The sequence below is a fragment of the Malurus melanocephalus genome, unplaced genomic scaffold, assembly GCF_030028575.1.
Source record: "Malurus melanocephalus ecotype Western Australia unplaced genomic scaffold, MMel_1.1 scaffold_416, whole genome shotgun sequence".
NCBI lineage: Eukaryota > Metazoa > Chordata > Aves > Passeriformes > Maluridae > Malurus > Malurus melanocephalus.
In genome coordinates, this window is record NW_026623648.1 from 176,118 (window position 1) to 191,288 (window position 15,171).

Consider the following 15,171-nt stretch of genomic DNA (forward strand, 5'->3'; position numbering starts at 1 on the left):
CTCGCACTACTTGGAAAGAGGCATTTAGGCAGCTGCAGCGGGTTCTGGTGATGACAAATCTTGGAAAGCAGACCTCCTGTWTGATCGTCTGTGAGGGCGAAGCACCCAGACTGGCGGTGACAGGACAAATCACTTGCAGATGACATTATTTAGCCAGCAGACAGCGTTACTGATGCTCCTTTGAAGTCCTGGATGCGGACCCACGCGACTGACTCCACCATGKCCCTCCTCCTCCGTGCACCCAGGCCACCTCCTACTCTGTTATTTGGGGTGCAGTCAGCTCCCTTCTTGGCAGGGCTGSCTGCTGGACCAAAGAAGCATAACTTGTCTGAGTGCACAGATAACTTGTCTGAGCTGCAAAASCAAGTCACTCCCTCTCAGTTGAAGGAGGGATGCAGAGTCCCAGTCTTTGCAAAAGGAAAGGAAATGGAGAAAAAAGCAAGCATTAARTGGAAGTTGGATTTGAGGCAAAGCCTATTGAAGTCTGCTGGTGCCTACGGGCTTTGAGCCAAAATCTGTGGGATCATACAGGCAGTCCTGCGAGGGTACCTGTAATGCTGGAGGAAGGGAGGCACTCGTGGTACCTTGCTTAGGTGTCAGATGCAGAGACCAAGACAAGTGAGAGCTTGGCTGCTTTCTCATGACTGGCCAGCTTGGGTGGCTGTGTCCAGAGCCAGCACCATGCTAAGCACCTTTGCCCCTCTGGCATGTCCTGGCCRTGAGCTCAGGGGCAGGGGTCATGTRGCTGCAGASATGGAGARCCTTTCAGCAGCTCCAAACTGGCCYCTTAGAGCTGCAGCCACGTCCAAGCTCTGATTTTCGCTCCAGGAAAACCAGGATTGGCCCTGACTGGATTTGGGGTAAATTAATTCATCTCCAAGCAGCTCTCCCATGGTGTACCCAGCCTGGAGGGAGGTGTGGAGAGGCTGTGGATGTTCCTTCATGGTTGGTACCCTTGAGCTGTCAAACCTCCCTACTTATCCAAGTAAGAATGTCCAGTAAGAATGATTTTTACCTTCAGAATCATGATTTGTGCTTCTGCTGCCTGYTCTGGGCWGAGGAGATGCTGAGTAAAAGCTRCCAAGGGCATGTATCTTCTCTTCCTGACTATTCTAAYCCACCAACTGACCTTGTAGCTGGGTAGGAAACTTATCCCAGCTCTTCAGACACCTAARCTTTTGTCTGAGTTTCCAGACACATGAGATACCTTCAAGATACTTTATTTGAATCAATTGCCTCCACAGTTGCCAGATTCCCTGGATATCACTCAAAGTATGAGATGAGTGTAAAATAAATACAATGTGTTTTATCTGTACAAACTGATTTTCTTGATAAAAACATTAGAAGCACCATTTTAAGAGGAGAAATTTGAAAAGAAGAGAACACAATTTAGGTCATGGGGCCGTGATCACGTTTGACCGTGATCCTCTGTGCTCTTTCAATATCTCATCCAATACAAGGGGATGGTAATTTAGCACTTTCTCACTACCAGGGCAAGCCTGCACTGTGATGCCATGGGTGTGCTGTATGTCTGTTGCAGAAGATGGATTCATCCATCAGAGACCTCCTCTGTCTCTGTCACCTGGCCTTCTCTTGGGGCTTTCTTGGCTCTATGAACTGCTGCTGCAGTGACTTGCCTTTCCTTGTCTTGTTCTCCATGACTGGAAGATRCAAAATGCACATGCAAAGAGCCAAGGAGCTCTGTCACATCCCCTGCTCCCTCAGAGCTTTTTGGATCAAACCTGTATTTGACATATGCCCCTGAATATCGCTTCTGGTTTGTCCTGTGGGACACCTTTCCCAAGCTGTTACTAAACATTATGAGTCCTGTGGCAGGAGTGTCATTCACTRTACTTACACCTTGTGATACTGCATCCCATGCAGATCATGTTTATATCACCTTCAACCTTCCATACAGGCCCTCACAAGCTAGGCATGACGTTCTGATTTGAATTTTTTTTCTTAAATTTGCCTCCTCCTTGGTGTCGTAGCATGTTGGTACCAGCACTGCACATTTCTGGCCCTGGAGAATTGTGAATGCCCCAATCCTGGAGATGTTGGAGGCTGGGTTGGAGCTTGGAGCAACCTGGTCAAGTGGAAGGGTGTCCCTGCCCATGGAACAGGGGAGTGGAACARAATGGTCTTTAGGGTCCCTTYCAATTCAAACCCTTCTGTGATTCTGTGTCCTACTAGCATAGTTCCTAAATACGCAGCACATACACTTAAAGGTGACACTGTTCTGGACTGGCCACCTGTAATGCCTGACACTTTGTAGCATTTCTCCCCATAGCCTATAGGACTGTTGGCTCACAGTTTCCCATCCTGTTATATTTGGGTTCCCATAGCTGCAGCAGTGACAGGTGSTGTCACTTGAGCCCTTGGTGATGGCCCCACAAGGGGTGCTGGGGTTTTCYCAGCTACACCCGCGACTGTCTCCTCAACAAACCCTCAGCAAACCTGGCCTTGTTGTGTGAGGGATACAGGGTGGAAGAAGAAGAGGGACAGGCAAATGTGAGTCCCAAGAGCACTGCCAAGGTGACATGGGCATCTGTGCCCCAGGAAGGGGCTGTTCTCGCAGGCGTTTAGCCTGCAGTGCTGCTGTGGTGATGGTGTGTGCCCCTCAGCCCTGCCGTCCCTTCTCGTCCTGGCAGCACGAGGCTCCACTCAGCTGCTCYTGCATTATCTCTTCTCCCTTAAGGAGCTCCCATGGTGTCCTTAACTGTCTTTACTTTTCTCTCCTCATACATTCCTTCCGCCCCTCCCGCCATCCCCCCGTGGTGTCTCCATCACTCCACCACCCCTCGCTGTCCGTTGCCCCCCTGGCCTCTCCCCTTGCCCGCCATCGCTGCAGGAAGGCTGGCCTCATCCTCTCGCAGCTGGGGGACCTCAGCAGCTGGTGCAATGGCCTCCTGCAGGAGCCCAAGATCAGCCTGCAGCGCTCATCCCTCAAGTACCTCGCCTGCCGCTACAGCGAGATCAAGCCCTATGGGCTCGACTGGTCGGAGCTCAGCCGGGACCTCAGGAAGACGTGCGAGGAGCAGACGCTGAGCGTGCTTTACAATGACTATGGTGACAAGGACTACTGAAGCTTCTGGGCGCCTGCTGTCAGGCTGGCCTTCCCATGGGCATTTCTGAGCGTTTTACAYGGACCCATGGAGGGGGAGGGTGTCACTGTTGTTTCTGAAGGCAAGAATTTGGACTGGGAGAAAAAACATTTGCTCTGTGCAGGACTGACTCAGTATTAGTTTCTTTTTTGACTTTGCCAAAAGCCTTTCTAGTTAGAAGTCTTGTGGGACCCAGTTTTCTTGGTTTTGTTTTATTCATTTTGCCAAGAGGTTCCTCAGCATTGATGGAGAAGGCAAGTTGGGAGGGCACAACCCTCTTCTCCTGCATCAAACCTGTTCTGGCTGTGGGGACTGTCCCCAAGGGTAGGGGGCAGAAGTCATGGGAGAAACATGGTGACACAGCCAGTATGGGAGAGCAGGTGATGCAGGGAACAGGGAGCAGGGCACACAGGTCAGGTTGAGATGCTTTTGGTTATGGCTGAGCTAATCAGCCACTGGATGGCCAACAGGGTTGGGATGGGGTTTTYTGCAATTGTAAYRCATGAGCAARCAAYRGTGCCACYGATGGGCAGAGCTGGCACGGTGTCATCAGCTGGGGCAAAGACACAGGGGCACTGTGACCCCATCTCCTCAGGTTCTTCTGCCATGGTGAGAGCACACATGTGCTTCAAGATATAAAGTCCTCCAGAACAAAAGCAGCTTGGCCTCAGGGCAGGTGGTCAGTGAGCTTCTTGACAGACTACATTGCTAGGAAGTCAACTTTAAAACCCTTTCCATTATCTTTTTTTTACCCACCATAATAAAGACTTTGAAGCAACATCAAGCTGCTGCTGAGGAGAACCCAGCCTAGGGGAACAGCAGCCAGATGGCACAGACAATATGTTCTGCACTAGCCACTTGTAGCTGTGGTGTAGCCCAGGCTCTGTGTGATGAGAGGGATGCAGGGTACCCCAGTGCTGGGGTACAGCATGGTCCTGAAGGTTCTGGTCCCAGACAGGGCAYGGAGAGCAARCTTYTGYGGGTGTTGCTTGCCCATGTTCAAGYTTACATCTGCCACTTCCTCTGGTAACATTTTTTTCTTAAAAACAGAGAGCTGGGGTTGTACTGGGACACTGGGCTTGGTTCGGAGCAAAGGGTTCTCCAAAACTCTGTCACTGCTGACTCKGTTGGAGGCAGAAAACAGGTTCCTTTTAGCTTCAGCTTCCTGCCTGGTTTGCAGAGGAGGCAGCTCTGGACTTGCCAGCTGTGCACCTTTGATCTGGACAAGACTGGAGCCCTACAGTGGGATTTTTATGATGCCTCTGGAGAGAAATTTCTTTTTCATTTTTTTCGGTCTTGGCAGGAACAGTCCTCAGCCTGTCTTATACAATTTTCTGCCTCATTCCTCCTCCTACCTGCCAAGGACATGGCTTGAATATTTGTGTGGTGCTGAGAAGGAGGCGGCTGTGGTCCRCACCCGGTCATTGCCGACAGCGCTGCATCACTGAATTTTCTCAACAGCAGTTCTGTAWCTTCCTGCAGGACCACAAAGTGCTTCGCTCTTTCCTTTTCATGGGCAGACCTCTCTCCAGGGGCAGCTGGCCCGGACTGGGACAGCCACCAGCAGTCAGTATTACCTGGGTGTCCCTGTGTCATTGCTGTAATGAATGTGTCTAGCAGGGGTCATCAGACAGTGGTCTGCTCTGTGCAAAAGGAGTCTCCTGGATCCTTTTGGCTTTTTTTCATATGTTTGTCCTTATATTTTGATGTGCYTGATGCTGCCAAGGGCTCAGGACTCAGAGCAAGACCAGTGCCACCTCCATGCACAGTTATTTATGGGCAGGTGATCTGTACTGAGTCATCGCTCCTTTTCCAGTGAGACTCTTGGCCAAGACACTTTGGTTCATCCTTTTACTTATCCCAGCAGATGCTGAGACAACTTTTAACTTCCAGCTGGGCAGCCCTCCAGGCATGGGCAAAGGACACCTCTGCTCAACACTTCAAAGGGATGCTTGAACGAAGGCTGCTCTGGCCCAGACGCTGGTTGGTTTCTCACCAAATAATACCGTGTACATGGCCTTTCTATGAAATGCAGACTGTTTTCCTTTGGGTACCAGGCTCCTCTCTTTTATTGCTAACTAGGTGCAGCAGCAAGGATGGGAGCAGTGCCATCTGCCAGACACTGTCTACTGTGACACTGCCAGGAAAACCCTGGACACCCCATGCATTCACACCTGCCTAGGTTAGTTTTTCATCTGGCCCCAAGATTTATGCCGAGGCTCTACAGATATTTCTGTTCTACTGCTGTGCTGACACTTCAAAGCTGTTGCATGGGCAGCTAAAGCCCTGCAGCATCATCACTTGGCTGGGCTGGACTTTGCTCCCTGGGCTCTGGCTTCCCCATGGGCTGGGATTTGGAGGCTGAGGGGAAAGCCACCCCTCCAAAGTCCTTTGGCAGCACCCTTGCACAGCTGGATGGGGCTTAGCATCCCCATCCCATGACAGACTGTGCAGGCTCTGGCAGGGCTGGGCTCTGCCACTTTGCCTGCCATGGTGCCCCTGCAGCCACTGTGCCAGCAGCACCTGCCAGTCTGGCACGTCTGTGGGGCCATTCTCATGGTGGCTCTAGCTTTGTGAAGACTTCCTTCTTGCTTTCCTCGCTCTGGTTTTGCAAGTCAGAACCTTGYCCAAGGTTGCATTTTCTTGCCCAAKTCTCTCAGCCACCACAGGAGTCCATCTTAGACAAATGCCAGCATCCACCATGGGGACCGGACCAGAGCTGGGGCTGCTGTAGACCTGGCCTTGGTGGGATGTGTTGTGTGGGGCTTGCTCACCTAACACACATGTGCCCTGGTCTAGTGGAAGGTGTCCCTGCMCATGGCAGTGGGTTGGAATGAGATGATCTTTAAGGTCCCTTCCAAGTGAAACCATTCCATAACCCTGTGGTTCCCTGCAGAGCTGACTCCATCCGCATCTGCTGTGCGGTCCTGCTGTTGGGCCTGCACAATATTTTCTCTCCTGGACTCCCAATTATTCCCAAGCTGCCAGCAACATGAAACTGGACAAGACTGTTTTCCATCCATTTCTGCAACCTTTTTCACCCCCCTACCCTTTCTTTTTGTTTTATTTCTGAATTAATGAGCAATCACTCACCTGAGATGAACCTCTGGGTCATTAACGTTTCTTTGCTGCGTCCGTACCCCTTTAATAGCATTACTATCTTTTACTTGTCGTGGAGTTATTTAACATATAAAGATGGTTTGATCCTTTTCTTTACAAAAATGGCTATGATTCATGTTCCTTGATGTTCTATTAAAACTCTAATGTGACGTTTTACTACTGTAGATTGAAAGTAGGGTGCTTTAGGGTAAGATAGCCATGTGGCAAGAAACACAAAACCCTTCTGGATTACTTCAAAAAAACAATTWAAAAAAAAGGTTTTAAACAACAGCAACAAAAATCATTGTAACACTATGTAAAACTCCAGATCATAATTTAACTGACTATTAAATTGAGCTGTTAGTAATCCCTGGCTCTGGCAAACTGGAGTGTTTGTTTATAGTTTTGGTCCAGTTGATGTCATCTTTGGTCTCGGATGAAACACTCCCAGCCTTTCAACTTGGGTGAGTCTTCACACAAGTTTAGCATTAGCCTGTCTGCCCACTGGGTTAGCCAAGTCCCAAAGCACTCAGCACACACAGATGGAGCTGTGTCCTGCGCCTCGTCCTGCTCACCTGCTCTGCCGGACGTCGGAAAGTGCAGATGTCTGCAGTCACCTTTGGGTTTTTGGGGAAAAAACCTGCATTTTCACATCCTTTGCAAGGTTCTCTCAGTCCTTGATTTGCAAGCCTCCACAGAAGCTGGGAATTTGGAAGCAGAGTCCAAAAAAAGCTTCTTTTGACCGTTCTTTTAGTATATAAYGTGGATGTGATGGTGCTGTCTGGTGGTCAACCACCCCCTGAGAATGTCCTAATCCATCTGGCAGACTTGTGGCAGAGGACTGGCAGCAACATGGGTATTAATGTCCCACAGAGAATGTGAAAACCAGTGTCTGAACAGAGGTGAGATCTGCAAAGGATGCCAAAAGCCGCTTCCATTGCAGTATTGTGTCTGATGGTCAGGCCACCAGAACTTACAAGGGCAGGTCCCTTGGCCAAGCCCAGTGTGTGTTGGCACCTGCCCTGCCAGATGGGTGGGACAGCCAGGGACATCCTGGGATTACTGCAGCCAGACAGACAGAATGCTTGGGAGGACACAGAATTTAGGGGCTGTTGCACACAAATCCATAGGAAACCAGACTTCATTCAAGTCTCATGGAACAACTTGATTTTTTTTTTCTTTTCCTAATGCTATATTTCAGGAAAATAAGCTAAAAATACACCCAATACTTTCCTTCTGCTATTTTCCATGCAGTTAACCAYCATCTCATTGCACAATAAGCGGTGGCAGTGGAGGGAGATGTAAGAGGGAKGAGAAGGAGGAGGAGAAGAARGAGAAGGAGAAAGAGGAGAGGGCCTGTGTGGCAGCAGGGTGTGAAGCTGCAAGCCTAAACTGCTGTGCAAGAAGATCTCAGCATGTCTGGCTCATCACAAAATCTCCTCAGGGGGTCATCTGGTTTGCAGTTCATGGGGGTTTGGAGGAAGCCACCCCAAAAAGGGAGAAGTGGACTGTAAGGGGTGTGTCACCAGCACACTGGTAGGTTTTTTAGGAAGAATTTCGTAATGTGTGTGTGTGGGGGAAGGGTTGCCATTGGCCAGCAGTCCCTGTTGCTCCCCAGGAAGCAGGTGGCAGCAGGGACTGCTCCTTTTCAGGACACCCATAAGTGGTGTGGCACTGCTGGAGCCCAGGTGSCAGGCACTGTGTCCCTGCTGTCCTGGCACTGCCCCATTTCCTGTGACTGACTGCGTGCTCCCCTCCACAGTAATGGCTGGCAAAGCTTTCCAGCCCAGTTTTTGTTGCTGAAAGAGCCACTGCCCTGCTCAGCCATCTATTTCCATCACTTGGGGTCACAGGGGTTGTTGTCTCTTGCCTTGGCATTGGGTGTTTGGAAGAAAGGAGGGAAAGGATGGGAAAACAGCACTTCACTTGGCTGCTGCCACAGACAGCCCTTCATGTCTGTGTGTTCCATGCAAGACACACAACTGGGGTCCTGATTGCTTGGGGCTTAAGAGCCCCTTAATGCTCTGTCCCTCATGGGAAAAAAATCTGGCTCTTCGCCAAAGTGCATGATTTGGGGAGCTTTGCCCTCGAGAGGACATTTGATGTTAGCAGGAGATGTTTTTTCTTCTCTGGGACTGAGTCACTGTGCAAGGACCAGACGTGAAGGAGRGGCCAATGAGGAGCATCAGAGATGGTTGGAAGAAGAGCAGTGGGGTTTAAACACAGGGCAAGGGCTTTTTGGTGTTTCTCAGTCCATAGGTACAAAGTTTACCTGGATACTTTAAAAAAAAAAATCTCCAAACTTTAAAGGAACATTTTTTAATTGTCTTTGGTTTTAACTTTCTTGCAAGGATACCACATGGTCCTCTGGTTGTCAAGTGAGCATCTTCTGCTCGCCATCCCRAAGAGGTGAGGTGTGAGCACACACACACATTTCCCTACATTTTAAGTGGATTAATTATGAAAGGGAATCAGCCTTGGACCATTTTGTAGTACAACCAGCAGAACACATTCAGTAAAAGTGCAGCTGATAGCACAGCAAAAGCTGCCTGGGTGGCAGCTGTGAACTGGGGAGCAGCATTAGAGGTGAGTGTCCCTCCACACCCCTAAACCTGAAGGAAATCTCCAACTGAGCTGAGACTGTTCTGGGAGAATCCGTAGTTTGGGAAGAGGAGAATATGTCAGACTGAAGATGTCAGGAGCAGGCAAACCATMTCCCTGGTCCCCTTTTGGGTGAATCAAGGAGGCAAAAGAGGTGGAGGATGAGAAGATTATTTATTTTTCAAAGATTTTTATAAAAAATAATTATCAAATACAAAAAAAATAAAAATAGCAGCAGCCTCCATTGTGAATAAAACCCTAAAGGGGACACAAACAGCTCAGTGTTGCTATAGAAGAACAATATTTCAGCATGTAAAAGCTGTCTGGTCATGAGAAGCACAAATGTCTACCAGCCAAACCAGCACCTTCCGTAGCACCCCCACCCAATTCCCCTTTCCAGGGGGTACAGACCCTTCCCTGCACACAGGTGAGCAGGCAAAAAATGGGATTTTCATGCCAAAAGGATAAMAATTTGGCATATAAACATGTAGGCATCCAGGTAATGCTGACACCAGGCAGGGAAGGGTTTGTCATGAAAAGATGCTGGGACTTGAAACTCTGCTTGTGCACGTCACACTCATCCCACATCCCTGCTGTCCCCACCCATGGGGAGCTGCTGGAACTCCACTCCTGCTCTGTTGGGACCCCTGGATCTCCCCTTCCCTGCACTGRTGGTGCAGGATAGGCTGCCTGAGCTGCACATTGTGGGTGTGTTGGGCCAACTATTTCTTGAATTTTCTTGGATTGCTTGAGGGTTTATTTTAATTGAAACGTGGATATCTGAAAAATAAAAACATTGCTGCTATCTGCCCAACTGACAGTGAATTTTGGGGTGTTGTCACCTGTGCAGGATGGGAACAGAAATGTCAGTGTCCCTACTGCACGAGGAGATGGGTGTCATTGTCTCCCACCTCTCCTGGAGGTACCTCTCTGCCTAGACCAGGTAGATGGGGACACTTGGGGTCAGGAAAAGGCTGGGAGAAGGACAAGGCATCTCCTGCCTGGTGGGACATCCCGGCACCTCTGCCCCTGCTTGCGCCCTCCAGTAAAACACAGCTGTAGGAAATGCCTGACAAAATAAGATGGGGTAGAGCTAGTGGAAGCCAAATGATGCCTTGAAAATTCCTGGTCTCTCCACACAGTGTCACCCTCTCTCCACCACTCCTTCACCAGACAAGCTGCCTTGAAGCCTATATCCATCAACACAGGCCATGTGGGCAGGACAGAGCCAGACAGCCTGGAGTTCCCTGGTCCCAGCCTGTGCAATGAGTTCTGACCCTGTGGTCCCTTCTCTGCTCTCCTGTCCTCTTTCTGTCCCTTTTCTCTGCCTCTTTGCAGCACAAAACCATCAATGATAATCCCAGCTGGAGCCAGATGCTTTCCCTGTCRCTGCCTTTATGTGGCTAGGTACAAGATGAGCTTCTAGCAGTCAATCATGGGGGAAAAAGTTTCTTGCTGGGCTTCCTGAGGGCCAGAATTGAATCTGCAGATTTTCACTTAGTGTCTGCAGGAGCAAGACACTGTCAGCAATTKTATGTCCAGTGTGAGGGGCTCGGGCAGAGATAATAATACTTCTACTAAGGAAAAWCCCAGTGAGAAAAGATGATGCTCAAAGTCTCCTGACAGCTTATTTTGGTCCATTTGGCATTACAGGGTCTGATCTCCTCTGACAGCTGCTGACAACACAGCTCAGTTGGAGCTCAGACGTGGGGGAAAGAGAAGAAGGACCACCTCAGCCTCCTCCCTTCAAGCATCACACAGCTACTCTGTTTGGCCTCTGTATCCAGCTGGGTGTGCAGTGGCTGGGGGAGTGAGACAGAGAGGGACCATGGTGAGTCTTTGYTCCTTTTGACCATGCAGTGATCTTCATGGACCCATAACCCTGCCCASAGGGCTCTGAAATAATGTGTGATGGATGTGGTGCCCTTGGAATCTCTTGTGCTCACTGGGATGATTCAAGGGCACAGCAACATTTTTTCTCAACCCCACAATCCTGATCCTGATGCACACCCCRGGCAGAACAAGGCAAAGCACTGGCAAATACCAAGGGCAACATTTGGTCCCTGCAAGATGCCCAAATCACCTTGAGGTGGGAGCCTGCACACCTGTAGGGAGCTCTCCTGGCATGGCCTGGATGTTTGGCTTCTCACTCTGTCCTCCTTCCAGCTCCCTCTCAGCAAGGAAGGAGAAATTCCCTGCTCCTCCCGCCCTGACCTACCCAATGGTTTGTACTTCACAGCAGCATGGGTGTGTGATAAAGGATATCCCTTCTCAGCTTCATCAAGAGCAAAAAAAAATATAATATATATTTGTATATATATTATATATATGTATATAGATACAATTAAGTTTAAATATTTGCAGAGAGATCACGACTACTTCGACCTTGCTAAAAGAAGCCTGTACAGCAGAGAGGGGTGAATAGTGACAAAATCCAGAGCAAAGACAKACGCCCAGGAGCCGGACCAGGACAAACATCCATGGCAGCACCTGGGCTCTCGTTGTGGACCCAAAGCCAGTGCGTGGCTGAGGCAGCGCCAGACCCCTGGATGAGCCCCTGGCGTGGGTTCTGGAGGGAGCAGCGATGAGGAGGGGATCACTCGGTGACTGGAGCCCACCCCTCTGTGTGCAGCCGCCATCCCCTGCCCCGCTGTCCCTCACTCTCCTGCCCCTGGCCCCGCTGTCCCCGCAGCTCTGCGCTGCCCCGTGGCTCCTGGGGCGCTGCTGACCCACAGAGGCCCCTGGTGCTCCATTACTGGTTCTCCTCAGCCGCAGGGTCACGGCACGTGCACTCGTCCTGGTCACAGTCGGCAGCAAACGGGATCACCTGGGGGAACAAAGGGAGCTGTCAGCCTGTGCCCTGTGACACCCCTGTGACACCCCTGTGCCCTGTGACACCCTGTGACACCCCTGTGACACCTCTGTGACACCCCTGTGCCCTGTGACACCCCTGTGCCACCCCTGTGCCCTGTGACACCCCTATGTCTATGAAGACTCATGAAATGCGTCTTCCACTGTGATGGGACTTACTGGCCTAGCAACCATGGCCACCCTCCAGGAGGACAGTTTTCATTAGAATTATGGAATCATGGAATGGTTTTGTTTGGGAGGGACCTTAAAGACCATCTCATTCCAACACCCCTGCCCTAGGCAGGGACAACTTCCACTAGTCCAGGTGTCCAAGCCCTGTCCAATCTGGTCCTGAACATTTCCAAGGATGGGGCAGCCACAAGTTCCCTGGACACCCTGTGCCTCTGTCCCACCAGCATCAGAGTCAAAAATGTCTTCCTAATATCTAGTTTAAACCCACTGTTTTTCAGTTAAAAGCCATTATCCCTTAAACTGTCACTTAATGCCCTTGCCAAAAGTCCCTTCCCAGATCCTGTGTAGTCCCTTTTAGTCCTGGAATGCCCCCACAAGGTCCCTCCACCCCAGTATGGACCAACAGACATTCTGGGCTGTGCCCTGTTGTTGGCATTGCCGGGCTCTGCTCACTGAGGAATGATACAACCTCTCTCCAGCAGAGTTTTGTTCTTGGCCTTTTCATTTCTGTTAATGTGTTTCAAATTTTGCAGCTAAAGGTCAGGTTGAATCTTATGCCCCAAATGTCAAACGCTGGGAAGAAATGTGCCCTGATGGATGTAAGACATTCGGACTAGGGCTGGCAGTGGTGAGGCATCTCTAGATTTAAGTTTTACTTTGGTTCCTATTRGAAAACCCACTTCATCCATGTCTGAACCTGTGGACATGTCAGCTACTCCTGACTCTTCCAGCAAAGTGTGAAGATAAMATAGCCTCATCTTCTGCAGCTCTTGGGGGAATTCAGCCAAGCTCCCAGCTGCAAAGCTGACCTGCACACTATCCAACATCAGAGCCAGGGTAGGAACAGTGTCCTTGTGCGTTGGGGATTAAGGAAAGCCAGGCAGGATGGAGGCTCTGTGAGCAGGAACAGCATTCTGTGGGGCAGGCAGTGGGCTCATCTAGGGCCACCACATGATATGCAGCTTTGAGACACCCCATGCAGGTAGGGAGGCTCATTGCACATTACTTTCTCTGTAAAAGCTGCCTGTGACCAGGTGTCTGACACCAGGTAGGTGTCACAGGTAGCAGAGAAAYRACAGAGGGCACACACTGAGYGTCTGGCTCGTGGTTGGCAGTGGCCTGGTCATGAGCCATGGGAGCTGAGCAAATTGTTTCCTTCAGAGGTTTTATACACACCAGGCTCAGAGCCAGRAGGTTTTTTTACTGTGAAAACACATTTGATTTTTTCACAGACTGGGTCAGTGAAGGAAGGGCTGGATTGTTTTGGGGTATTTTTGATGTTTAAGCCCTGCATTTCTCCATCTGCCTTTAACAGAGATGTGCTGGAGGCTTGTCAAGCAGAAGATCTGGGACCTGTGGGGGATGCAAGCTGGGTCTAGGTCTCCTGRGAGCCATGGGACTGAACCCCCCCACTTTCCAGTATAAACCCATCCTTTATTTTGGCCATGCCTTGCTCCAAGATGTCATGATATTGTTGTGGGGGTTTCACTCATCACTTGGGTGTAAAGCTTCTTCTTCCCTATCTCAAGTGGATCTTCCCAGGACTTTATTTTTCCTTTTCCCTGTGTATGTATGCGTGATGAAAGGAGAAATGATTCAAGCTCCACAACAAAGATGAGAAGATCCAAAATCACATATTTTCACAGTGAGAAATCATTTCATGCCTTGTGATTTGTTTTGCTGTTGGATATGATTMGGAAGAATGGGCTGTGAGTGCTGGATATCAAGTTAGGTGGGAGGGAAGGTTGTGATGGGAGACAAAGAAGGGTCTGTGCAAACCCAATGCCAAGTTGATCCTTCTACCCTACTTTTCTTCCCTCCTTCCTTCCTCAGAGGAAAGCATAACTTACAGTGGATGCCACTAGACCATACCAAAAATCCCCTGAGACAGCTCAATTACAWGACAAGGTGACTTCTGACTCTCCATGTCTTGAGCACTATGTCCTATGGAAATCATTTCTTTAGGACTCATTTCCCAAATGGAGATGAATTCCTGTGAACCTCAGTGGGACTTGGGCTGAGGTTTCCATCACACTGGCTGAGTCCAAACCCCACTCTTAATCAGTGTGATGATGTCCATCAGCTTCAGTTGGCTTTGGTTTAAAATCATGGGCTTGTTCTCCATTCATGGGAGAATTGCATTGCAGGCTCAGTTCCACAGCCAGCAAAGCCAAAGAATGTAGATAGCAGTCACCCCTGAACCCACAAATCCAAGGCTGCAGGAGGTGCTCCCTTACCTTCCTGGAGGACAGTGTGGAGGAGCAGCAGTCCCCGCCGTCGTACTGGCAGTATGCCCGGTTGTTGATGGTGTCACACCAGCCATCTGCTTGGAAGGGCTAAGGCAGAGGAACAAGGCTTTGGGAAAAGGTCATTCAAAATAAGGTTGCCCCCAAAAGCACAGGTCCAAGATCCTCAGGAAGGCTCCTGTGCCCACTTCCACCAYACACAATCCCCTCTTCAAAGCCAAAGGGCACCAGGTGTCCCTGCTGGTGTGGATGGACTAGTGGGTGTTCCAAGGGCAGCAGCTAGAGGATCATGGAATTGTGTCAGAAATGTTAAATGGCACCAGMAGCCATTCAGAAACCAAGTTTATTGTTGTTCAGTTGCATGAGTCATCTGATCAGAGAAGAGAAGAGAAACAAGCAACTGGGGCTGAGAAACAATCCTGTGCAACATCTGCAAGTATGACTTGTACAGGGAGCACGGGCATTGAGGTGTCAGGAACGGTCAGCAGCCCGGGTTTATTTATCACAGACACACACCAGCACTGCCAAGCAGCAACTGAACTGGCTGCAGGATGGAGAAGCCATTTGTTAATCAAGTGACTAGTCATGAAATGCATCTTCCACTGTGATKGGACTTACTGGCCCAGCAACCATGGTCGTCCTCCAGGAGGACAGTTTTCATTAGAATCATGGAATCATGGAATGGTTTTGTTTGGGAGGGACCTTAAAGACCATCTCATTCCAATACCCCTGCCCTAGGCAGGCACAACTTCCACTAGTCCAGGTGTCCAAGCCCTGTCCAATCTGGTCCTGAACATTTCCAAGGATGGGGCAGCCACAACTTCCCTGGACACCCTGTGCCTCTGTCCCACCAGCMTCAGAGTCAAAAATGTCTTCCTAATATCTAGTTTAAACCCACTGTTTTTCAGTTAAAAGCCATTACCCCTTAAACTRTCACTTTATGCCATTGCCAAAAGTCCCTTCCCAGCTCCTGTGTAGCCCCTTTTAGTCCTGGAATGCCCTTTAAGGTCTCCATGGAATCTTTTCCAGACTTTTTGGTGGAAACCCGGCTACCCCATTGTTCATGGAAGCAGCTGACC

At 49.8% G+C, this 15,171-nt stretch overlaps 2 protein-coding genes across 5 annotated transcripts in view; one reads left to right on the forward strand and one right to left on the reverse strand.

The window, feature by feature from the left end:
• The window catches only part of ASTN1 (astrotactin 1), a 59,466-nt gene extending 48,946 nt beyond the window's left edge, over positions 1-10,520 (forward strand). Inside the window, exon 23 of one of the 3 annotated variants that reach the window (XM_057379662.1) lies at positions 10,458-10,520. In XM_057379662.1, coding sequence (XP_057235645.1) covers positions 10,458-10,464 — 7 coding nt within the window. In that variant the 3' untranslated portion in view covers positions 10,465-10,520. Of the gene's footprint in view, positions 1-2,851; positions 3,598-5,186; positions 6,572-10,457 lie in introns of those variants that run through there. The other 2 variants (XM_057379661.1, XM_057379660.1) reach the window with 2 other exon arrangements.
• A 1,036-nt stretch (positions 10,521-11,556) lies between these two features.
• The window catches only part of PAPPA2 (pappalysin 2), an 89,494-nt gene continuing 85,879 nt past the window's right edge, over positions 11,557-15,171 (reverse strand). For both annotated transcript variants that reach the window (XM_057379659.1, XM_057379658.1), the window contains exons 21-22: positions 14,084-14,182; positions 11,557-11,631 (exon numbers count right to left, since the gene is read on the reverse strand). In XM_057379659.1, the coding sequence (XP_057235642.1) occupies positions 11,557-11,631; positions 14,084-14,182 (174 nt within the window). The remainder of the gene's footprint in view (positions 11,632-14,083; positions 14,183-15,171) is intronic.